General features: G+C 37.2%; 1 protein-coding gene across 1 annotated transcript; it reads right to left on the reverse strand.

Annotated features, from left to right (window-relative positions):
- Window positions 1-8,202: 8,202 nt before the first annotated feature.
- On the reverse strand, window positions 8,203-15,657 carry LOC149001792 (subtilisin-like protease SBT4.15). Its single transcript, XM_089137209.1, has 10 exons — window positions 15,013-15,657; window positions 11,013-11,101; window positions 10,827-10,924; window positions 10,608-10,751; window positions 10,418-10,523; window positions 9,766-10,276; window positions 9,348-9,679; window positions 9,142-9,256; window positions 8,847-9,060; window positions 8,203-8,768 (listed from the first exon to the last, which is right to left on the reverse strand). Exons 1-10 carry the CDS (start codon window positions 15,655-15,657, stop codon window positions 8,203-8,205), a joined length of 2,820 nt encoding a protein of 939 aa, XP_088993335.1.
- Between the last annotated feature and the right edge of the window lie 8,880 nt (window positions 15,658-24,537).

The raw sequence follows: 24,537 nt of genomic DNA on the forward strand, positions 1-24,537 counted from the left end.
ACAGGGTCAGGAGCAGTTTTGTAAAACTCTATTTTTTAGGGTTTTTGATACTCTATATATTAGAACTTCATGGATTTCAGCCCCATTATGTTCCTAAGCCTCTGGAGAACGTGGGAAGAAGCTTAGAACCTCCTCTTCGAAGCCAGGGACGATCTCCAAGCATCTGTTAGAGTTTCTTTGTCGAATCCTCTTCTATAAAGTTAGTAATCGATCTGTTTCTCTCTAGATTTACTCTCTCTACTGTTTCTTCTAATTGTTTTGATTGTGAGGAAGGTATTACACTACTGTAATGGCCTAGTCTCTGATCCTCATAGTCTCAGACTGAAAAAATCCCCATTCACTCCATGTTTCCTTGAAGCCATATGGTGAGTTTTCTATATTTTGATCTAGCATGAGACCATGAGTTTCTCTCTCTTTGTTTACTATCTACCTCTGTAATTGAAAGGAAGGTCTCATGCCATTGTTATGACCTTTCCTTCTACCCCCATAATTTTAGGGTGAATCCCTTTTCCCTCTATCACTTTGTGAATTTGTTGTGGGTTGATTTTGAGGGGCAATTTTAGGGTAACCTTCAAGAATGTGTATCCATTCAAAGACTTTGATTTCTATTTCATGTTAGACCCTTCCTAATGCCAATTCTTGATTTTGAAATACTATACTTTCTTTCCTAGAATGAAACCCCTTTCTCTTTAGTCTCTCTGTGAAATCCACAGATCTATTTTGGTAAAAATCCTATTTTATGATTCGATTCTATTGACCATTTTTGAATGATGTGAATGCGATTTGGACTATGATGTGATATGTATGGAATCATGATATGATGTGAATGCCTAAGTTGTATTTGTGGAATGCGGAATGCCCTTTTGGTGTTTCTGTCTTTGGACACCAGTGGAGGTGGTATGGGATGCTTTCCTATGGTGCCATTTAGCACTTTCTTGACTACTGGTTGACATACTTAAGGTATGTCTAGAAGTGTTTGGCTAGGGAAACCCTTATCATATCTAACCTATTGGAAGGGGAATTGAGACTGAGTGACTCGTGGCAGCAATGGGGATTTGTAGGCACTCAAGACCTGTAACCAACCCATAAGAGGACATAAATCACATTGTGGGGGTCATTCATTGGTAGGGTTGCAGTAGTAGACTTGGGCTCATGGGCACTAACCAACCTGTGAGAGGACATGAGAGCTTCCCGTTTACTACTTGTGGATGACCAATAGGGTTAAGAGTCTATGTAGCCAGGAAGGAGACGGTGACTCTAGGGGGGAGGTTACCGGAAAGGATCGTGGGAAGCGAGGAATGGAAGTATCTAATCCTAAGTAGATATGACTCAGTAGATGACTTGCATTAGGCTAAGATTAACCTTGAACACGCACCAATACTCAGACCAATGGTGATGTGAGAGAATGGTGATCTAAACCCTAGCCATGGAATGTCTGGAAAGGATGCAGGACCCAATTACCAACGGAGAACCCAAAAAACCATGAAGGTTGAGGGAGAGTGATTTGTGACCTACCCAGAGGAGTATGGTGCTATGACTTAAAGTGTATCTGCCAATAGAGACCATCATATATAGAGTTAGAATTATTCTTGCATTCATTGTCTCATGTCAATGTATTTATGCTTAATTTGAATTGAGTGATAGATGGTTGTTGTGATTGAACTACTTGCTAAGTTCTTTTTAGCTTACCCTTTGGGAGACATGTTTTTAGATACTTTTGCAGGAATGGAAGAGAACACGTGCTACTGTGCGGAGGATCCTTCCTTACATGGTTCAACTTCGAAAATCCTTGGAGAAGGTCATGAACAGTGGTGTGACCAGTACACAGGTTTGGACTGCACTGACGGCTCCTATTGATGGTAACCGGCGTTGTCTTGTTCACCGATGGGATCGTGAGCTAGAAGCTGATTTGAAGTTACAAGAGCACAACCCTAAGGTGAAGCTGGCGAGGATCGAATAAGAAGAAGAGCCGGCAGAAGAATTTTCATTAGTTTGCTCTTGTTCTTCTAAACTTTTATTTTATTTGTAATAGCTTAGATCTTGCTTTAGATTTTTGATCTACCTTCCGCTTTGTTTGTGGGGTATATTTCCGCTATACTTTACGGTTATCTTTTGATTGGTATCTTGTTATCCGCACTCTGATATTCTTGTATGATCCTTTTGTGATACTTTCTTGACTATTATTATTAAATTACTTGAATACAAGGATTTGTTCTTGCTTTTGATTATGTTATTATGCTAAGTGGATATGATCGTTCCTAAACTTGATTTTCGAGGCTGTGGATCACACACTTGGGTATTCTAGATAGGGTACCAGCTGGGTGGATGTGACAAATATGGTTGCCAACACTCAATAATTTGGGATTAGACAGGATGATCCACCAAGAAAGGTTAAAGAGGTAAGTGTCTCTTCCATTGACCAACATTTGGATAATCAAACCGCTCTTGTGGTTGTAGGGAATATTCAAAGAGTGAAGGCTTGTGGTCTTTGCTTCAAAACAAATCATTCCACAAATGCATGCCCAACACTTCAAGACTAGACTCATGAACATGCCAATGTGGTTGGAGGATTTTCAGGGTCATCACAAAGAATATATGATCCATACTCAAACACGTACAATTTAGGATGGAAGGATAATCCAAATTTAAGTTATGGGCCTAGACCTAACAATTCCCAACAACAATACTAGCCTAGGCAAGCTTATCAACAATATCAACTAGATCCTATGCAAGGTAAGTCTCTTGAGCAATTAGTTGAACCTCATGCTTTTAGTTCTCATCAGTTCCAACAAGATATGAAAGCAAGTATAAAAAACTTGTAGAACCAAATTATTAAACTCACATCTTAGTGAGTAAACTTCAAAATCAAGGAAATTTTCGCTCACAAACAATTGTCAAACCAAAGAAAAATGTTAATGCAATGACCTTGAGAAGTGGCAAAGAGTTAGAAGGACCCATTGCTTGTCATTATGATTTAAAAGAGGAGAAAGAAAAAGAAGTGATGCCTCCTCTGCAACATGTAAGCTCGAAGGTAAAATCTCCTCCTTTTGCAACAAGACATTTTCAATCAAAAAACTTGAAAATGAAAAAGAGATTTGGAAACATTTCGGCAAAGTTAAGGTAAATATTCCTTTAATTGATGCTATAAACAAACTCCTCGTTGTACAAAATTTTTCAAGGAATTATGTACTAATAAGAGGAAATGCAGGGCAATGAGAAAATAAGTGTGGGGGAGAATATCTCAGCTATGTAACAAAAAAAGTACCTTCAAAATGCAAGGATTTAGTTATGTCTATTATTTTGTATAAGATAAGTAATATGAAAGTTGAAAAAGCCATCTGTAATTTGGGTGCTTCTATTAATGTTATGCCTTTTATCTATTTATAAATCTTTGCATGTTGGACGCTTGCAAAATACAAGTGTTATAATTCAATTGGTTGATAGATCAAATGTTTATCCTAAAGAAGTGTTAGAAGATGTCTTAGTTCAAGTGAATGAATTAGTTTTCTCTACAGATTTTTATAAACTTGATATGAAAGAAGACTATTCGCTTAACTTAAGTTTGATTTTATTGGGGAGACCGTTCTATTGAAAATAGTAATAACTAAAATCAATGCGCATGATGGTACACTAACTATGGAGTTTGATCGCAAGACCATTAAATTCAAATGAAAAATCCAAATGATGTATGTGTTTATGACTTCGACGATATTGATACTCTAGCTCAAAAAGCATTTGATTTTTGCGATGAAAAGAAAATAAGCTGAAAATTGCACTTACTAAAGGTTTGACAAAAAAGAGGAAATTGTCAAATAAAAGTTTGCAATAGATAATGAATTGCAAGACACTATTTTTGAACCAGAGTCACTTAGACCTATGAGGTTTTATGTTCTTTTCGCTAATCTTCTTGTTTCTAACACAAAATTTTTATTCTCTATCATGCAGGCCCCCAAGTTGGAACTCAAAACATTGCCGGATGTTAACCAGTGATGTTAGTGGCTGGGTCCTGAGTGTCAAGCAGGACCACTATCATCATAGAGTGGTAAGGTTGCATATAATAGATAAGGGCTCTTAGGCGCTCAAGACCAGTAATCAACCCGTAAGAGGACATGGAGAGCATCATGTGCATTATATATGGATGACCATTGGGTTAAGGAATGGGATCCAACAAATGCCTCCCATTAAGGATTCCATTCATAGGTGGGAAAGTATCGAACCAAAAGAGCACTAGACATGAGGGGAGATATTGGATATTGAATCGAGTTGGTTGGTGCCATAGGGGAAGTATCCGGACCATATGTAGTACGAGACCATATGACTTTGCTCTAGACCTAGGATTATCCTTGACACATGCCAAATCTCATACCAAACGGTGATGTGAGAGAGTGGTGACCTATAGCCCAACAATGGTTTGACAGAACTTTACCTAACAACCGCGGAGAACTCAAAAGACGTCTCTTGTTAAGGGAGAATGACTGAGACCGCCTAAAAGAATTGGTGTTTAAATTAATGTGTGTCAACCATAGAGACTATATGATAGAGTTAGGAACATTTATTATAATCATGCATCATTTTATATATATTATTCATTACATGGTAATCTTATGAATATGATGTGGGAATTATGGATGAATGCATGACATGGATGTTAGTTAACCTCAGTGAGTTCCATAGTGAGTTCTATGGAACTCACTCGTTTATTTGTGTATGTTTTTCTTTAGACTTTTCTACAGGATATAAGGACCCCACTTCCATGGTGGATCCATTGTCGGTAGATTACCATGAGGGCATGATTGGAGAAGACATGGACGCACATGATGCTTCATGCTTGTGCCAGGATTGTTCTTATGGAATCGCCTTCCATTAGAGTTTCCTTAAAGTTTTCCGCTACAAACTATCCTTTTTCTTCTAAAACTCTAATGTTGAGTTTATTTGCTCTTAGACATGGATGATTGTAATTTAATTTTAGATTTGATAACTTAATACTTGAACTTGATCTATTCTTGTCCTTTTAATTATGCTATATCATGTATTGTATGGAATTGTCACTGAACCTAGGTCTTGCGGTGTATCACCCCCACAGGTATTCGGGTATGACCAGATCCAGCTGGGTGGGGTGTAACACATTAGGCATAGGGTCCGGTGCTAGTGTTGAACTCTCGTCTTCTAGTCTCGACAAATGTCTCAATCTTCTTATATTAACCATTTCCTAGACACCAAACAGAGATTTATTAATACCTAAACCTTAATTCTTTTTTTAATTCAAAATCATCAATATACTTTAACTCAATAGTCATGTTCCAATCACCATATATATAGTTTTCTACATTTATTGATATTTGTATCAATTATCCTCTATCCATTTCTGTGTAGTTCAATCCAATTCTAACAACCTAAAATAAGCTAACTCGGTCCCTCTCTTCTTTCAACTAATTCCTTTTACCTTAGTTTCCCCCTTTTCCAAAACCTACCTAAAGCCCCATTACAACTTGTTAAAGACCCTTGGAGATCAGTGTATTTGATTCAATACTTAGTCGTGGAGGGACCTAATTTCTTTGCAAGACTATGATAATTGTCCTTTTGTGATTGATTTGAATGATTTTGCTACCCTTAAATACTTAAGCGTATAAAATGAATCCTAGTTAGAGGGTATTGAATCCCGATGCATCTTGAATTTGATGATTTATCGAAACTAGTTGTTCATCCATGTTGATTGATAAGATTTAATTAAGATTGTTGAGTCTTAGTTGAAATTCTATTTGTTTTTAAAGTCAGAAAAGAGAAGAATTTTTAATTAATAATGCTTGAGGACAACAATGCTGTAAGAGTGGGGGAATTTGATAGGTCATTTAATAACATTAATATTATGTCAATTCCTTTGTATTTTTAAGTGATTGGCTGCTATTTATATGGTTTTATTGTTTATATGCTTTGCAGACAAATTGGAGCATGTGGATATAAAGTCAATAAAAAGAATGGTTTAAAGCAGCAACACCAAATTTTTGAATCAAAGAAACGCTAAACCAAATCAAAGAACTAGACCCAAAAGCTAGAGGATTTGATTAAGTCTAAATTTGGAACATATTTGTAAAAAAATTTCCATTCAATAACCAAAGATTTATTTCCCTCATGATATGACATCTTATGAAGAAATTGAATTGGAAAGCAACTAAATTGGGAACAGCTGCATACGCAAGAAGGAGAATGGAAACCATTGAATTTGCAACTAGGAAAATGCCAAAAAACAAATAGGCAAGAGGATAATGGAAACAATTGAATTGGGAACAAATGCATTTGCAACAAGGAAGAATGGAAACGACAAAATTAGAAAAGAGGCAAAATCATAAAGAAACCTATATAGGAAGGGAGGCACTTCTAGAGAATGAACATCACCCATCACAGCAAGAGAATACCACAACTCTAAGGGAGGAAGAGAGGGTAACAATGTTTTCATCTTTTCTTTCTTTCTTTCTTTTTTTTTAGAGGTAACTCTGTCTTTCAATCAAAATTGATTTGTGAGATTTCGGGAAATATTGTGCTTATTTAATTTTTTGGGTACTTATACATTTTCCATGTTTATCATGTTATTGGATTAATACATAGACAACAGGCCTGTTGTTTGATGATAAATTTCAATAGCTAGTCAATTAGAATAGTTATTTAGTGATTATTAATATAAGTGACAAACAACATCGTTGAAGAGTAATCAATGCCCTAGAATGTTTGCTATGAGAGTGTATATCTAAATTTAAATAAACCAGGCATTTTCGGGTTTATTGGCTAGTGGTCGGGCCTTTAATTCTTAGTGCTTTGATAGGCATAACTCATAGGACTAATCCAAAGGTTATTGAATAAGCAGGGAAAAATTCGTTGTTAGAGGACTGATCCTCAATGATTACAACTGGTTTACCTGAAATTAAAGTTGTTATCTTTTAAATCAATGATCAATTTAGGAAATCAATACTGAAATTAATTCTTGATTGAAAGATTTGCTATTCTGGTTTTCTCCCAAATTTTCTTCTTACTTACTTCATCTACTCTTTGGTCATTCTTTGGTTTCTTGATTTAAACCCTCGCTCCCCAAAAAAAGTTTTTACTAAGAAATAAATCTTCACCAATCTCTGTGGATTTGACCCTACTCGCTGCTATTCTAGTTCAGAGAGGATTATTCTTGGTGGGTTCAACACCTACCAACTTGGTTACTCTATTTTTAATACAATTGTTAAATAGATTAAACACTTTGTATCATACAAACTGAATCATTTGAAACACAGAGGGGGAGGGTGCGTGATTAAAGTATATGTAAGTATGTGTTGTAGTCAAACCGGAATTTGTTATTGTCGAACATATAATCCGACAAGACCACCATAACTCAAGTCGAACACGAGTCAACTCGGGGGGATAAGATTAGAAACCACGAGAGATAAAAGGAGGAGTCCATATCAAACTCTATCAATACTATTCAAGGGGAGTTCAACTAATGGAAGAGAGAGATATTCCTGATACAACTTTGAACAAGAACTCCACAGGTAACCGGCCAATGAGAACTATTTAAAGACATATTACCATCAACATAAGGTATGCGTTCTTAACTTATTCTATTAACTAGGATATTGAGATATAGAGAGGATTGGTTCTTTTGTTCAGAGTGAACTAACTTGTTCATTGGAGATGATACTCGACCACACCGGTCGAGCACGTTTTTGAAGGTTCCAACGATCGACAAAGGGATTCGAATTCTGCAACAACAGTATATTTTTAGCTTTTATGATTTTATTTTGGTTTCCAGTCTTAATGATTACAGCATAGTCTGGCTTTTATGTTAAATTACCCTCCTATACTCCTGCGCACCCGAAAAAATGAAATGAGTGATTTTCCATAATACAAATTAATCAAAGTGAATTCAGTACTAATTCCACGAGAAAACATGGTTCTTCTACACAAAGATTTTTTTCCCCTTGTTTAATACACATTAAGATTCATATAAATGCAATCAGGCCTGAATAGATGCAGGCCTATAAACAAGGATTGGACTTGTGACCTTGTGTCCCCAGTTATCAGTCCACTCCAGTGATGCTTGCAAAATCTTGAGTCATCTCCCTCAAGAACAGGTCCTTTCATCACAACTTTGGGACTCTTCTTCTCTAGGAATTGCCTTTCTTCTTTCTTTTATTTTTGGTTAGTATCACCCCATAGAAAGAATCAGGCCTGAAATGATGCAGACCTATAAACAAGGATGGGACTTGTGACCTTGTGTGCCCGGTTATCAGTCCACTCCAGTGATGCTTGCAAAATTCTTGAGTCATCTCCCTCAAGAACAGGTCCTTTCATCACAACTTTGAAACTCTTCTTCTCCAGGATAGATTTGAAGACCAACTTGTTTGGGATTACAGTGACATGGAGACCAAGAGGTGTCTTCACGCTTGCTGTATATACTGAATCTGGGGCCCCTACATTTGTCACAGTCCTACTAAACACTGCTGAAATAGGTTGGTTGTTCCCAAGGTCGAGATTAATGGACGGATAGTTAAGCTCATCATAGCCTCCTGCAATGTTTCCCTTACATGACAAGTCCTTGGTCCCAGAGAGAAAACCAAGAATTGTGTCGTTGTAGCCCAACTTGCATAAGTAGCCTATATAGGCATTTAGATCAAGGTCATAGATCAGGCCAGGGTCAACCGCCTTCGTTGGCTCAATTTGACCAGCCCCATAACCCAAACCTTCAAGATTGATAGACTTCCCCCAAGGACTGGGATTAATTGGTCTTGCTGCAAATTCAAGAGTAACAGTTGTCGTTTGAGATTCAAAACAAGCATGAATAAGAGTTGGTAAATGCAGAAACTCACCAGTGGTCATGAGAGCGGATTTGATAGCAGCCGGTGACCAATCTGGGTGGAAGGTCTTTATGTATGCAGCAGCAGCAGCAACATGAGGACAAGCCATAGATGTACCAGATATTATGTTGTAATGGTAACGGCGTTTATCATAGTCATTTTCAGTTGGAGCAGCAAACAGGGTCCATGAAGCAAGTATGTTCACCCCTGGTGCACTTATGTCCGGCTGCATTCAAATCAAAACTGAATTACATCACTAATTTCCATACCCTATTCTTAGTGTCGTTTTTGAGAGAAGGTGAGATACCTTGAGGAGGCTTCTACTAATGTTAAAGGGTCCACGAGAAGAGAAACCAGCTAAAAATGGAGATGCGGCTAATTGGTTTCTTAAAATACTCTTGTATATAACTGCTCGTGGCTTTCTGCAAGTAAACTCCGGAGGATGAAGGGTGAGAACTTTGGTAAGTGATGAAATTATCACACGATGAATTATATCAATGTACACATATGTACCTGGTACTGTTAATGTATCCGACAATCTGGGAATCGAAATCCACATTAACAAGGGTTGCAGGCTTAGCATGGTCGTGAGCTTGCTCAATGTGTGAACCGTTGGAAATGACTGCATTGATTACTCCAGCACTGGGCAATTGTAGAACTGGGTATGAAGCAGACATATAGCAATACACAATCTTCCCCTTCACCTTTCTTGGATCCAATGTTTCAGGATCGCAAAATCTTCCGTGTGAAGAATCATATAAAAAGCTAAGGTTTCTCGCAAGGACTCCACTGATTAGAGGGTAAGATTTCTTTTTCGGTGATATTGTGTTTATTGAACTATAACCCTGCAATATAAAATACACAAATCAAAACCAGAAATTAAAATTTAACCACACAAGAGATCTACTTACTAAGAGGGAGGGAGCCTTACAGGAACCATTAATCCATTGCCCAACTTCACATATGTCTCGAAAAGTCGATCCATAGAGTTAGCAGCGACTGTCATGATCCAAGGGGCCCCATTGGTGACAGTCATTTCTTGGGGACCGTCGTTTCCAGCGGAACAAGCAGTGAAGATTCCCTTCCTCATAGCATGGAAGGTACCAATGGCAAATATATCTCTGTAATACTCGTAAGGAGTTCCACCAATAGACGTAGAGATCACGTCCACACCATCATGGATGGCATCATCAAAGGCCGCCAAGATATCCAAATCACCACATTCATCAGCCCAGCACACCTTGTAAATGGCCAGACGTGCCGATGGTACACCACCTCGAGCTATTCCTTCGGCAAATCCATAATAGTTGGCTCCGATGATTGGGTTTCCGGCCACCGTTGACGCTGTATGTGTGCCATGACCGTTTCTATCTGTCGGTGACAATGGATCCGTTATGTTTGCTGTTGGGTCTAAATTGTAGTACCTTGCACCTATCACCTTACTGTTCTCGACAACATCGTTACAAGTGGAAATCTTAATCAGTATTGGTAATTAGGCATTCAGTAAATCATCTCAACCCAAACAAGCATTGCATTTATTTGCATTATAAGGATAACAGAGAGATATGCAGAGAGATAAGTACTTATTGCAGTGAGGAAACTCAGGTCCAGTTTGGCATGTGCCCTTCCACTTGGCTGGGGGAGGTCCAAAACCTTCATCTTTGAAACTCTCAGACTTCATGTTAATTCCTGAAGAAAGAAATATGTATGGATAATTAATGTGTTTGCGTCATTAAATCTAATCGATTAAGGATTAAGTTAGTTATTGTATACCTGTATCTAATAGACCCACAACGATATCACTCTCTCTCCCTTGGTTTCTGTTCACATTCATTGGCATCCCTACGAAGTCCCAGGAACTTGTGGTGTGAAGTTTCACTTTTTGGCTTAGAAACACGGACCCTACCTCCTCCTTGTCTGCAAATTTTAGGGTTAGTCCACATTATCTATTATGAAAACAATTAAAGAAAAGAATTCTCCATCTGGGGTTACCTTGCAATCTCTCTGCTTCATGAGGTAATAACATTGCTGCAAACGCATTGAAGCTCTTTCCATAGCTGTGTATCCTGGACTTTCTTGCAATATTTTCACTAACAAAGTAGGTGAGGAAAAAGAAATCGTCAGAAATGTAACTTGCATATAGATACACTCACAAGCAATATGATAATTGAAACTTACTTTCCAATTGCATCAACAAGGAGATTGTGATGATCATCCACAGCAGGGATTCTGGTCTGATGTGCATCTCCCATGTATACAATGTACGGCTGTTCATGAAACAAAGAAGAGCAATTAAACTTGACTCTATAAATGCATTCTATCAATTATAGATGAAAAAACTCAGAAAAGAGAAAAGGCTAGCAAACCTTTCTTTCATCTGATTCCTGAGTTGTGGTGGTGGGGGTACCGGATCCAACTGATCTTTCATGGAGCAAAGAGCCAGTAGTAGATGACTCGAAAAGAGCGATAATAAGCAAGAAAATTATGGAAATCCTCATCTTCTCTCTTTGTACGCACCTACTCTCCTATGCACCTTCTCACCATGAAATGAAGAGGAAGAAGCATTCATGATTTATAGAAGGTAGAGCTGATAATTGTCTTGTATTTTTTTTTTCGAAATTTCAATTAAACCAAACTTAACAAAAACTGGTAAATTGGTTAATTCAACTAAAGCCAACTAAAAAACACCTAAAATATTACGAAGAATTGACGTCTAATTGCTACCGGTGTGAAGGAATCTAAATTGGATAAACGTATTCTTATGTTTTGGATAGTATCCTACGGTTTTACGTACATATTCCGTTCGATTGAGAAATTTTTTTGATATAAATTCTTCCAAATGAACATGAATGCAAATTATATAATAATTTTAACTACCAATTGACAACTTTATCACTTTATTGTCTGAGGGTTACTTTTTCTTCCTTTCTCTAAAAAATGATTAGGTAGATTTAAAAATTTAATAGATTTCCTTTCTTCGACTTTTATTGGTCTTTGATATTCTTAAAAATTTACACCATTGATTTTCTCTTGTAATTAATTTAATAGAAAATCTAAAGGTACACATTGTTTTAAGCTAAAAGTTTATAAACATAAGAAAACAAATTCAACAATGCAAATTGGATATCTTGGCAAAGGAAAAAAGCTTGTAATTGTATACTCATCATATGTTACAAAGGGTAATTATCATATCCTCATAGGGTTAGATTGTTATATATATATATATAGTTAGCAATTTATACTCCTACGGCTTATTACATGTCTTGATCTTCTTCTCAGCACTAAAAAAAATATTCATTGGATTTCTTTTTCCTGTTACCTTCTTTTTCTTTTCTTTCTTTTTTTCTTTCTTTTTTTTTTTTCATACAAATAGTTTCAAAAGAAACCCACACCTCTTCTATTCTACCCAAAACGAAATGCAATTCGAAATTGAACTGCAAATGAAATCATTTGTAATTCACTACATTAATAAAATTAGCAATCTGGATTTTTTTCTAGTGCATAATATGAGAATGGGTATCAGATAATTCATTCCCTCTTCGGTGGAGCTAATTCATAAAGTGATACTCTAGAGTAAAGAGGGTAGGAGAATTAAGTTGATACAGTAACTAGAAGCTTTTAACTAGGTTCAGACAGTAGAAGAAATCAATCATAGAAGAGGATTAGAACCAAGGAGATGAGTAATTAATAACCTTTAAAAAAGTAAACTGTCGTTCGGAGACTTTGTCAAAAGCTCTCCACACTGTCTTTCATTTTTGCAGAGTGTTCCCTGACAAGCTCTGACGTTCTTTGACGACTTCAAATTATAATGACATGTTTTAGAACAAAAAACACATTAAATAGGGCTTAAAAATCAAATTTTTTAAATTTCCCTTTTTCACCCAAAACTAGGCTAGTCGCTTGTACTGGTTGCCTGGGTTGGTCGCCTAGGGCGACCAAGGCAATCAACCAACTCCTAGAATTTTTGTTCCAGGAGTAGAATCAAGGCCTTTAAAGCTCATGTTCTGCCTTAGTTCCCATTCTATATTCTAGAAGGGTCTTACCTAATTTCCAGGACCTTCTTCACATGTCATCACAATATACTTGATCAATCTATCAAGTCTAGCAACATTTGAGTTAGATCTCCTTCCAAACTCTAACAGAACTTCCAACTTGGCATCATCTCCATATATTTTCATTAGTTCAGAATCTAACCCAATGATCTCTATCTAGATGGCACCTACAATAAGAATTTCCAGGTTAGGATCTTGGGGGATTTCACATCCCCCCGCCCAAAAAAAAACAAAATTTGTACAAGCAATAGCTTCTTTTACCCCTTTCTCCATCCTTGAATTAGTCGAAATATAAGTTATCTAGAGTGGATCTTTCTCTGCAAAAGTTGTAGTGAAGTCCCTTACATCTCTACACCCTTGCTTTTCTCCACACGATGTTGGTGGAAAATGTTCTAGAAATTGAAATGTGTTCCATAATTTAATTTTTTTTTTTTTTTATTAGACTTCTAAACATGGCATCCCTTTTAGGCACGTCGTCAATTCCTAGAAGAATCATCAGTTGGTTGTCACTATTTGATATCTTATTTTTTGTTGATACAAAATCTCTCATATCTAGAACTGTAGGAAGTTATCAAACTAAAGAATCTCTTTGACTCTAGTTTTTTGCTATGTTAACAGTTCAATAAATATTCATGCAGACTACATCTCTCATGAAGCTAGATTACTTAAGCCTTTTAGGTGTTAGGGGAACTATCCACCTATGTTTATGTTGAACTCGTCTTCCCCTTTTCTTGTGGTTGTTTCTCTCGATCTATTAATATAATTCTATGTTAGGACAAAATACCTCTCATAGGCAGTAATTTATCCTTTGTTGATAGTCTAGAACATGTCCAGTTCTTGAGTTCTATTTTGAGTTAGCCTTGGATCAGGATAGGGATTGTGAGGCAAGACCAATCATTATGTTTATGTAAATATATAAATATTTGCTATTTTATGAATGTTTGCTTTTTTCATAAGAAAATGATATAAATTCATTGGTGTGAATACATATATATTTCCTTAATAGTTATGTATCGAATCGGGTACTGGTCATATATAAAATGTATAAAGATAATGAAATGATTGAATATAGGTCTTACCCAAAAAAACAAAAAAGATATAAACAAATCTCAAAGGGTTGGCTTACTTGGTAAAGATCAATACCTCATAGTATGAGATTAAGAATCTAAATCTCCCTGGAGCCAAGGGTAAAGTTCCACCTTATAGTTAAATAATTATAAAACTAGTAGGAGAATATATATCATGTTAGGTTCATGTAATATGATGTCCTTTTAATATCATACTAGGTTCTTGGAGCTAGGGTTGGGCCTTGGCATAATGGTTGGTAGATCACAATTGTGGCAGGAGGTCAAGACATTAAAACAACCTCTCAACAAAAATTGTTTGGGAAAGACTACATAGAAGTAAGAAAGCTTCAATTTTTCTTCAAAAATTACAGAAAAGTAGCCCGTGGCAAGCTTTAGATAAATCACATATATAGTATTCATTCCAAAAGATTTATAGCTCACTAATCTACTTCTCATGATTACAACTAGTTGAGATAAAAACATATAATGTCCCATGTAGGAAGCACAAATGAGAAGAACTCCAGTATTTACTTGGCTGCGATTGTTGGATCCTACATATTCAAGGTTGAGTCACACAATTCAGAGATCTTGCAGTAACAACATTAAAGAAAAGGTACAATAATATAGAGTTTACAGCATTATGCATCTCTCAACCTAAACAACCTCTCAATATTACAAACCGACCGTGAGGCTCAAATACAAGTACAACAACCTTCCCTAACTCGTACAGACCAAGCAAGCCTCTTGATCTAATCAACAAAATCAAAGATTAAATCCAAGAGATGAAGAAGAAAACAAGTAAGCCTTACACCCTGGAGAGAATTCCCTCGCTGCAAGTGATAGACTTCAAATGAACAGAACGAGAATGAGGCAGATTAGTGTTAAAAACCCTTGAATAAGAAGCATATATATGGCCCTGTGTTATGACCTCAATGCTCCTGCCTCTTATCTTAAATGTCCACCGTATCCTTTTAAACCTGCAAGAAAAGACTCAAGTGCCCATGATGAAAATGCGTATTCACAACACAGCCTGTATTTTTAGATATGTTAGATCATCACTGTTTCAAAAGCTTTGACAAGCAATGCCACTTTCCTCTTATTTGCTGGAGCAAGCTTAGTGACAGCTTGTATAAGTGCATGATCAAGCATCGATTCCTCTGCATTTTTCTTTCCATCCATTTCAGTCCCTGCTGTGCTTCCTTTTTCCATTTCTTTCTCAAAATAATTACTCTTGGGACCTGCTTTTGCTGTAACTGGCTGGTGGGTTTGATCAGATCTTGAAGACCTTATTTCTTCTTCTATTGGGTTCCTGCTTATATTGTCTGTACTGTCATCTTCAAAGCTAATACCAGAGCAGGATAATTCATCTGGAATCTCTGTAGCAGGCATCAGAAAGTCAAGAAGATTTGTTGAATCCTTTAAAGTAGATGAACAACAAGCAGCTTTACCAGCATTTAAGTTAGAACATAGTGAATCATCTGGGTTTTCTAGTTTCAAACAACACCTCTTTGTAGAAGAGCTCTTTGGTGTCGCGAGCTTGGGTGCTTTTGGAGTGTGCTTCTTCAATATTGAGTTTTTAGCTTCAGGAGTAAAAGATGGTTTAGAATGACTGTAATTTCTTGCATTCTGGAAATGACTCACCTCCAAATAGCACCCATTCCTCTTTGCACCAGAACTGATTGTGGGATTCATGTAATTCGGCATCACTGGATTTTGTTTCTTGATCATAGATGTCATTTGCTTCTTGGAGAACTTGGGAATACCAATTAGCTGAAGACGAGGTTTTAAATCTCTGATTTCTCACCCTTAGTATAATTAAACAGTTGAGACGGATAAATGGTTTTCTCAATTTCGTATTATATTGTCCATTTTGTCATGCGTTTCACGGGAAAGCTATGAAAAAATTTATTAGTATTTGAATTTCTAGAAGGATTTAGTCAAATCTGAAGGGCAAACCTCATTGTTATCATCTACAATTGAAATAGTCCAATAAATGAACCTAATTGTGAATTGCCAACTGAGAGACAGATAGGTCTCTAAGAGCAATTTTCACCTTGTATGAAAGAAAGGTCATTTTCTACCATTTCAGGTTGGTCGATTGGTAAAACTAACATCTCCCAGTGGAGAGGTTGTGGTTCGATCCTATCTAATAGTATATAATGTAATAACCCCTCTCCCCTAAAAAAATTCCCAATATATTACAAATTGCCTATTCCTTAAAAAAGGGGGGGAAAATACCATAGTTAAAACTGGTATTTTAACTATAAAGTAAAAATGTGAAACCTTGCCCAAACCCTAACCCGAAAACCCATTTGTTTATAGGTCCAAAGACCCGAAGTGAAGGAAGAAGGCTATTATGGGCCATCTCAGTGGAAGACATGGTGTTTGATCAAAAACCTATGGAGATTGATGATGGAGTTCCATACTTGAAAACCTTATCAAAGTTGGAAAAGAAACTGCACCTTGAAGATGATGAGCTTGGTTGATGGACTTGACGCCTAGTTGGACATGGTTTGAAGTGTCCATCTGTGAAACCCAGTCCTAACCTGACCCTGACCTTGACCCGGTAACCCGGTTGTTTTTAGGTCCGAAGACCCGGAGTAAAGGAAAAAGCCAACTATGGGCCATCTCAGTAGAAGACATGGTGTTTGCCTCTAAACCCATAGATGTTGATGATGGAGTTCCATACTTGGAAGTCTGTGCAGATTTGGAAAGGAAGCTGCAGCTTGAAGAAGATGAGATTAGTTGAAGAACTTGGAGTATTATCTGACTTGGTTTGAAGGTATTTCCTCACACTAGACATGTCACTTGATGTGTGTGCAAAAGCCCATAAGGTTTAGAACCCATTTGATCCTTCATTTCCCTATCTTGGCCTTACTGTCTGCCTTGGTCTACTCCTTGGTCGAGTGGACCACTCGGCCAAGCACTCGACCAAAGGAGTGTGAAATCCGAGAATTTGTAATTTTAGGGTTTTTCACTTTTATTTAAACCCTACTTCGTGTTTCTTTGTTACGGCTGCCTCCTAAACACTTTGTGAACGTGAGAACACCTCTCCAAAACTCTCTCTGGTATTTTCGAAGACTCCTCTGCAAATCTGAAGCCTCTCATCGCTGTTCTTACAATTCAAGGTTAGTAATCACTTCAACATTGTGAATTTCTTCTCCTCAATCTTGTTCTTAATTGAGATTAGGAAGAAGATGATGCATCCTTGCAACCATCTATTCCATGATCTCATTCGTTTCTTTGAGATCTATGATCATTGTCATGATCTCAACCCTAACCGAATATTTTTCTTGAAACCCTAACCCTTGTTTGATTTCTGGAAAACTTTGGTGACTTCCATGCGAGGGAAACCTCATGGGTAATGTTTATGTTATTCTACACTAGAATTTCTATGATTTTCTTATTATGTTCTTGATTGCAATCATTCCCTTTCATCCTGTGATCATAACCTTTCCTGGGGAGCCATAAAGGTTGAAACCATAATTTCTTGGGTTAAATCAAGAACCCAATTTTTACCATGATTTGATGTTTTTACCTTCCCATATGATTCTAATACATCCGAGGAAGTTCCCCTTTGAATTTCGGATCAATCCGACTTCAAACGAGGAAGTTATGGCCAAAGCAGTCTGTACAATTCCGTACTGACTTGCTTGATCGACTACTTGGTTGACTGGGCCAGTCTACCAAGCACTCGACCAAAGGAGTCAGTAGCTTCGTTTTTCACCCGATTTGATTCGTTTACTCTCTGATCTTTTAGGCATCTTTCCTAATGTTGTATCTATGATTCTTAGGAGTTTATTTGCCAAGTTTGGAGTTACTCTCTTTGATCTTTGGATTATCTTCGATGATAATCAAGGTAAGGACAGTTATTTCATAATGATATAGATCGCATACTCTCTGGTTTCTACTTTTTGAAACTATGAGTTTGCTTACTGTTCTTGTACTTTATACTTCTGATGTACTACTGTAAGTACAGTTTCACTTGTTTATGTATTCTTTTCATTATTCAATTATATGAGATGTTATTACTACTTGATCGGATTATGCTTTTACATTCTCTTTTATATGATGAATGGTTGGTTGTGTATGTCATGACTGATCGAGAATGTGTTTAACTAGGTATGGTTTGGGATTGGGAAGTGTCCTTTTGACGCTTCTGCCCTTGGACATCGGAGGGAATAGTATGGGATGTTCTCCGAAGATGCCCATCGATGCTTTCCCAAATCATTGGTTGTCATACCTAGGGCTGTCTAGTAGTGTTTGGCTAGGATGTCCCCGTTATACCAGACCCAAATCGAAAGGGTATTGAGACTGAACGACTCGTGGTAGCAGTGTGATTCATGGGCGCTCAAGACCGGTAACCAACCCTAGGAGGACGGGAATCATATTGTGGGGGCCATTTATTGGAGGGTTGCATATGGCTAGACTTGGGCTCATGGGCGCTCAAGACCGGTGAAATGATCCGTGAGGGGACGTGAGAGCTTCCCGTTTACCATATGTGGATAACCAGTAGGGTTGATGAGTCCGTAGTCTGGGACTATTAGGACTCTAGTGGAAAGGATACCGGAAAGGATCGCCCGAGGCGAAGAATGGAGGTATATGGACCTGAGTTGATGTAACTGAGTAGATGACTTGCATTGGGCTAGGCTTAACCACGACATGCGCCGAACTTAGACCAAATGGTGATGTGAGAGAGAGGTGACTTAACCCCCAGCCATGGATTGTCCCGAGGGATGCCGGACCCACTACCAACAGGAGCCGTACGCGTGACCTACCCAAAGAAGTATGGTGCTATGACTTAAAGCATGTCCGCCAATAGAGACCATCATACATACGGTTTAGATGCATACATACATTATTTGTTTCATACCGCATTGCATCTTGTTATGTGCTGATGTATGTTATCTATCTTTGTTGTGAGTTAACTTGCCTTCTTCGAGTTTCTTTCAAAACTCATTCCTTTTTGTACAATCTTTTGTTAGACTATTCTATAGGTCCTGAATACTATGATGGACGATACGATGAAGCGCAAGCCAATGAAGCGTACTACACGCAAGATGTTGGCGACAATCAAAATTACGTTGATGATCCCTCAAGTGATCAAGTTGTGTACTACGATTAGAGGCAACGTGGAGTTGGAGCATCTCTGTTGGACTAACGAAGTCCACTATTTTGAAGATGTTATTTATAGAATAGAAGACTCTTAGTTTAGTTTATCTTCTTATTTCTTTTGTTTCAGTTGTTATTCCTTTTAGACTATGCTACGTTCATTTGTATCGTGGAGTGAATTTCCGCCTCACTCTACTTCTTTTGATATCTTCGGATATCCGGTATCATTTTCCGCACTCGATTATATTGTTTATTCATTTCTTGACTTTAATCTTTTGTTTATAATATTTAAACCATGATTATTTCTTGTTTATGATTATGTTATTGTATATGTGGGAGGATGATTTCCTCGATACTTGATCTTCGGGGCTGTGGATCACACTCCCGGGTATGCCAGTTAGGGTACCGACCGGGGGGATGTGACACCATCAATGCTAGGTAAGTCACTTGTTGAGTTGGGAGAAGCCCCATTGAAAATTTTAAGGTTTGGAGCTTCAATTCCTTGTTTTGGGCTTGTCTTGTCAACCTTGGTTAACTGGACCAATCAACCCAGACCAAGCTGCCCACGAAGGATGAGGGCTTAGTGTAAAATCTCCGATTTTAGGGTTTTGATGCTCTATTTAATGGGACTATGTGGTTCCAGCTCCACTTGTTTCTAAGCGTTTGGAGAATGGGAAGCGTCTCTCAAGCCTTTTCTTTGGATTTGTAGAAAATCCTTTGCAAATTCTCAAGCTTTTCAGCGAATTTTCTTCATTAAAGTTGGTGATTACTCCTATTCTTTCAATTGATCTCTTCTCATCTCTGTAATTGTGAAGATGGTTTTGTATCATTGCAAAGACCTCTTCCTCAATCTCTGTAGTTGTGAGTGAATCTCCATTCACTCCAATGCTTCTATGATCTACACAACTTTGATTTTAGGGTGAGATCTTGTGAGAACTTCATAGATGTGTGGTCATTCAATGTTTTTAATTTCTAAAGCATGCTAGATTCATTCCTATGATTATTTCTAGCTAAGATCTACTGTTCTTTTCTTTCTAAGTGAATTCTCATTTCTCTCTAGCCTCTCTGTAGAATTCAGGGATTGATTTCAGTAAAAACCTAGTTTTTTTATTAATTTAGAATTCTATCCTTTTGATCATTGTTGATGCCTAATCTATGCTAGATAGTCTTAGACTACTATTCTAGAGTTTCCCTTAAAATTTCGGAGTGTTTCGAATCCCAGAAGTTGAGTTTCAGATAAAAAATTGGAGTTTTTCGTCTCAGTATAGTTCACGTGGGTTGATTGCTTAGGTCAATTGCCCAAGCTGCTTAGCCAATCTGCCCAAAGTAACAATATCTGATTTTTTTATCTGTCTTGATCCATTTGACTTCCGATCTTCGAGGGTTTGTTCCTAATGCTTGAACTATGCTTGTTTAGGGTTTATTTGCTAACATTGAACCTATCCTCATTCTTTCTCTAGAATTCTTTAGTTATTTAAGGTAAGGACGGTTGTTCCCTAATAACTCTGGAATGCATGTTTTGAATTCGGATTGTAGGATCATCTTGTTGTTCTTATAATTTCTTTATAATTATATTATTGTTGTAAGTATTGTAACTATAGTAGGACTTGTTCATGTACCTCATTTATTATTTTGATCATGGATGAATGGTTATTTCTCTATGTATTTATTAGTTGTGCTTGTGAATGACTAATTGGGAATGTGATTGCTTAAGTATAATTGGGGAATGGGGAATGTCCTTTTGACATTTCTATCTTTGGACATCAGTGGAGGTGGTATGGGACACTTTCCGATGATTCCCCTTGACTCTTTCCCAGATTATTGGTTGACATACCTAGGGCTTGTCTAACAGTGTTTGGCTAGGATTACCCTATTATATCAGACCCGATTTGGAAGGGTATTGAGACCAAGTAACCCGTGGCAACAATGGGGATTTGTGGGCACTCAAGACCAACCTGTGAGAGGACATGAATCACATTGTGGGGCCATTCATTGGTAGGATTGCAGTAGTAGACTTGGGCTCATGGGTGCTCAAGACCAATAACCAACCCGTGAGAGGACATGAGAACTTCCTGTTTACTATTTGTGGATGATCAATATGGTTGATGAGTCTGAGTTGGTTGTAGCCATAGGATACGCTGACTCTAGCGAGAAGGATACCGAAAAAGATAGCAAGAGGTGAGGAATGGGAGTATCTAACTCTGACTTGATATAACTAAGTAGAAGACTTGCATTGGGCTAAGTTTAACCTTGACATTCGTCAATACTCAGACCAATGGTGATGTGAGAGAGCGGTGACCCAAACCCCAGCCATGGAATGTCTAAGAGGGATGCAGGACCCAATTACCACTGGAGAACCCAAGATACCGAGATGGTTGAGGGAAAGTGATTTGAGACCTACCCAGTGGAGTATGGTGCTATGACTTAAAGCATGTCTACCAATAGAAACCAGCATACATAGAGTTAGAATCATACTTGCATGTCTGTTTCATATCATGTTACATCCTTTATGTTTTGCTATCATGCTATATTGAGTTATTGTGGAATGAACTGCATTGCTAAATTCTTTTGAACTCACTCTTTTTTTGCAACAACTTTGTTAGATCTATCTATAGGTACAAATGACTATGAGGGCCAATACTATGAAGCCCAAGCTGATTATTCATACGGTACCCAAAGTACTGGCTACAATTACTACGACTATGAAGACTACCAGTACGGTCCTTGGAGCTTATCGAATTAGTCCAACTTTAGTACTTGTGTGTCAGCGATGGGACATTGAAACTTTTACTTATAGATACATTATTTATAGATTTGAAGAAACATTAGTTTAGTTTTGGTTATTGTTATTTTCCTTACTTTTGGGAATCGATTGTAATCTTCTTTTTAGTTTTGGTCTACATTTCCACTGCTGTTGTGGAATGATTTTCCGCTACACTCCACATTTGATTTATTCTATTGGTATCATTTTCCGCACTCTGGTTATATTGTATATTCTTTGAATCTTATCTTGATCTCTCAGTTAATATAATTAACATTGATTTTAGTCTTGTTCTTGATTATACTATTGTAAATGTGGGAGGTTGCTTTTCTCGATACTGATCTTTGGGGTTGTGGATCACACACTTGGGTATGCCATATAGGGTACCGGCTGGGTGAATGTGACAAAAAAGGTAAAAATAAAAAATAAAAAAATAAAAAAATAAAAAAAACCATAGTTTTACCTCATTTTCTAATAGAGTAAGATTGGTTTAAAATTTTTAATGTATTGAAAATATTAGCTTTGGAGAAATTTTATTTAGACTCTTCAAAGCTTATCAAAAATATAGAAAAAAATACCATAGTTTTGTAGAATTGTAGCAAACCTCTTAAATTTTAAAAACATTCATGTTGGCATTTTGGGAAAAGAATTAGTTTTCAAAGCAAATTATGTTATTTATGTTTCAAATTATATATCAAAGCAGTTCTGTTGTTAGAATGATAAGGTGAAGTGATGACTCAGTATCCATTGGATTTTCAAAATTTCGAAGCTACCCCCCCCCCCCCATTACTTTCAAGTGGAGAGTAAGTGAGTGTTTGGCCTAGGGGGATATTTAAACATAACAAATTCTAGAGGCGTAAATATAATAGTTTGCAAATCCAAGACGTGTATGTATAATTTGCTCTACTTTTACTATTTGCTCACCGAAAAGGTCCATGCTTTAGATTATTTATAAAACCTTTAAGCAATTTTAATCTTACTATTAGCAACTCGTGTGCCCCAAACGTCATGTATTTTGATGAGAAAGTAGTATGTAGTTTCTACAAATGCCTTGTAACTAAAGATGTCAATCGGTACGGTTACATACAATACGAGAAAATGAATATCCAAATTCAAAATTATAGAGATAGAAAAGGCATAAGACAAAATTCACTAGATTGTAATATGAAAATGGTACATGTAAATAGTATGCATATGATATTAAACATCATAATGTAGTTGCATATTTAAAATAGTATATAAATGGTATAACAATGGTACGAAAATGTTATAAGGGCATAGAATTGGTATGTATGGTTTTATTTAATACAATTTTGATATATACCATTAATAATACATTCATGACCATTCTTGTACCATATAATACAATAAAGACAGTTTTTACAAAGCGTATCATACTATTGATAGGGTTTATATTTTATACAAATGGGTTTGGTTTCAGTACTAAATTGATAACTTGTAACATATCGAAAGAACAAGAACAATGTTTTGAAATTTGGATCTACTGTGTACGTATAGATGAATGCAAAGACTCTAGATCACCTCCTTTTAGAGGAGAACAATGTATTATCTTAGTAGTTTTCCACCACACAATAGTGGTGGAGCCTAATTCTAAATATTTAAAAAAGATTCAAAGGTTAAAAAGTCTTAGTAAGTCTTCCGAGTATAAATATGACCGACCAGATGCACGTATAGACCGAGCATGGATGGGTGACCCCCATAGTCAATTATTTGGAAAATGATTTACTACCAGAAGATCCAAAAGAAGCTAGAGGTGTAAAACAAAGGGCAGCCAGATACACAATCAGAAACGACAAGTTATACAAAAGTCTCTGACCCGACCATTACTACGATGCATAGAGGCTCCGAAGCCAACTGTCATCTTAAGAAAAATACACAAGGGAAACTGTGGAAGTCTTATAGGAGCTAGAGCGCTAGCAGATAAGGTAATAAGGCAAGGATATTACTGGCCCACACTACAAGAAGACTCGAAAACATATCTCCGAAAGTGTGACAAATGTCAGGCACATGCCAACATACCTCACGCTCTGCGATGCCCCTAACATCAACCCTCTCCCCAATTCCCTTCACTAGATGGGGAATAGACTTGGTAGGAAAACTACCAAAAGCTTCAAGAAGCGAGAGAATATTTGGTGGTGACAATAGATTACTTTACTAAATGGGTCGAAGCTAAGGAACTGGCATCCATCAATACCGATCAGATGAAAAAATTCGTCACACATAATATCATGTACTGGTATAGAATCCCAAAAATCATCGTCACCGACCATGGAAATCAATTCGAAAACTTTGAGTTCGAACGATTCTGCAAAGAGCATGGTATAGAGCATCATTGGTCTACTGTAGCATATCCCCAGAGTAATGGTCAAGTAGAAGTTACCAATAGATCAATGCTCGAAGGATTAAAGAAAGATTGGATCAATCCAAAGGCAGATGGGTAGAAGAATTACCTAAAGTTCTATGGTGTTACCGAACAACTTCCAGAACAACCACCGGCGAATCCCCATTCCGACTAGCTTATGGAGTCGAAGCTCAGATTCCTGTGGAAGTTAAGGTCGGATCTATCAGAGAAGAAGAATTCAATGAAGAAGCAAACATTGAAGGAATGAGGGCAAACATAGATTTCATCAAAGAAATCGAGAGATAAAGCGTGATATCGTCCGGAAGAATATTAAAGACGGATTGCAACA

This window comes from Hakea prostrata, chromosome 10 (assembly GCF_041222555.1).
Source record: "Hakea prostrata isolate BN-2017 chromosome 10, UWA_Hpros_2, whole genome shotgun sequence".
NCBI classification, from domain to species: domain Eukaryota; kingdom Viridiplantae; phylum Streptophyta; class Magnoliopsida; order Proteales; family Proteaceae; genus Hakea; species Hakea prostrata.

Excerpts from the sequence above, each read along its gene's own strand:
- LOC149001792 (XM_089137209.1), bottom strand. The coding sequence starts at position 15,657 with ATGCCGAATTACATGAATCCCACAATCAGTTCTGGTGCAAAGAGGAAT. Across the intron at positions 11,102-15,012 it reads TTGTCAAAGCTTTTGAAACA|CCGTACATTGTATACATGGG; the intron begins GTGATGATCTAA and ends TTTCATGAACAG. Across the intron at positions 10,277-10,417 it reads GAGTTTCCTCACTGCAATAA|TAAGGTGATAGGTGCAAGGT; the intron begins GTACTTATCTCT and ends TGTCGAGAACAG.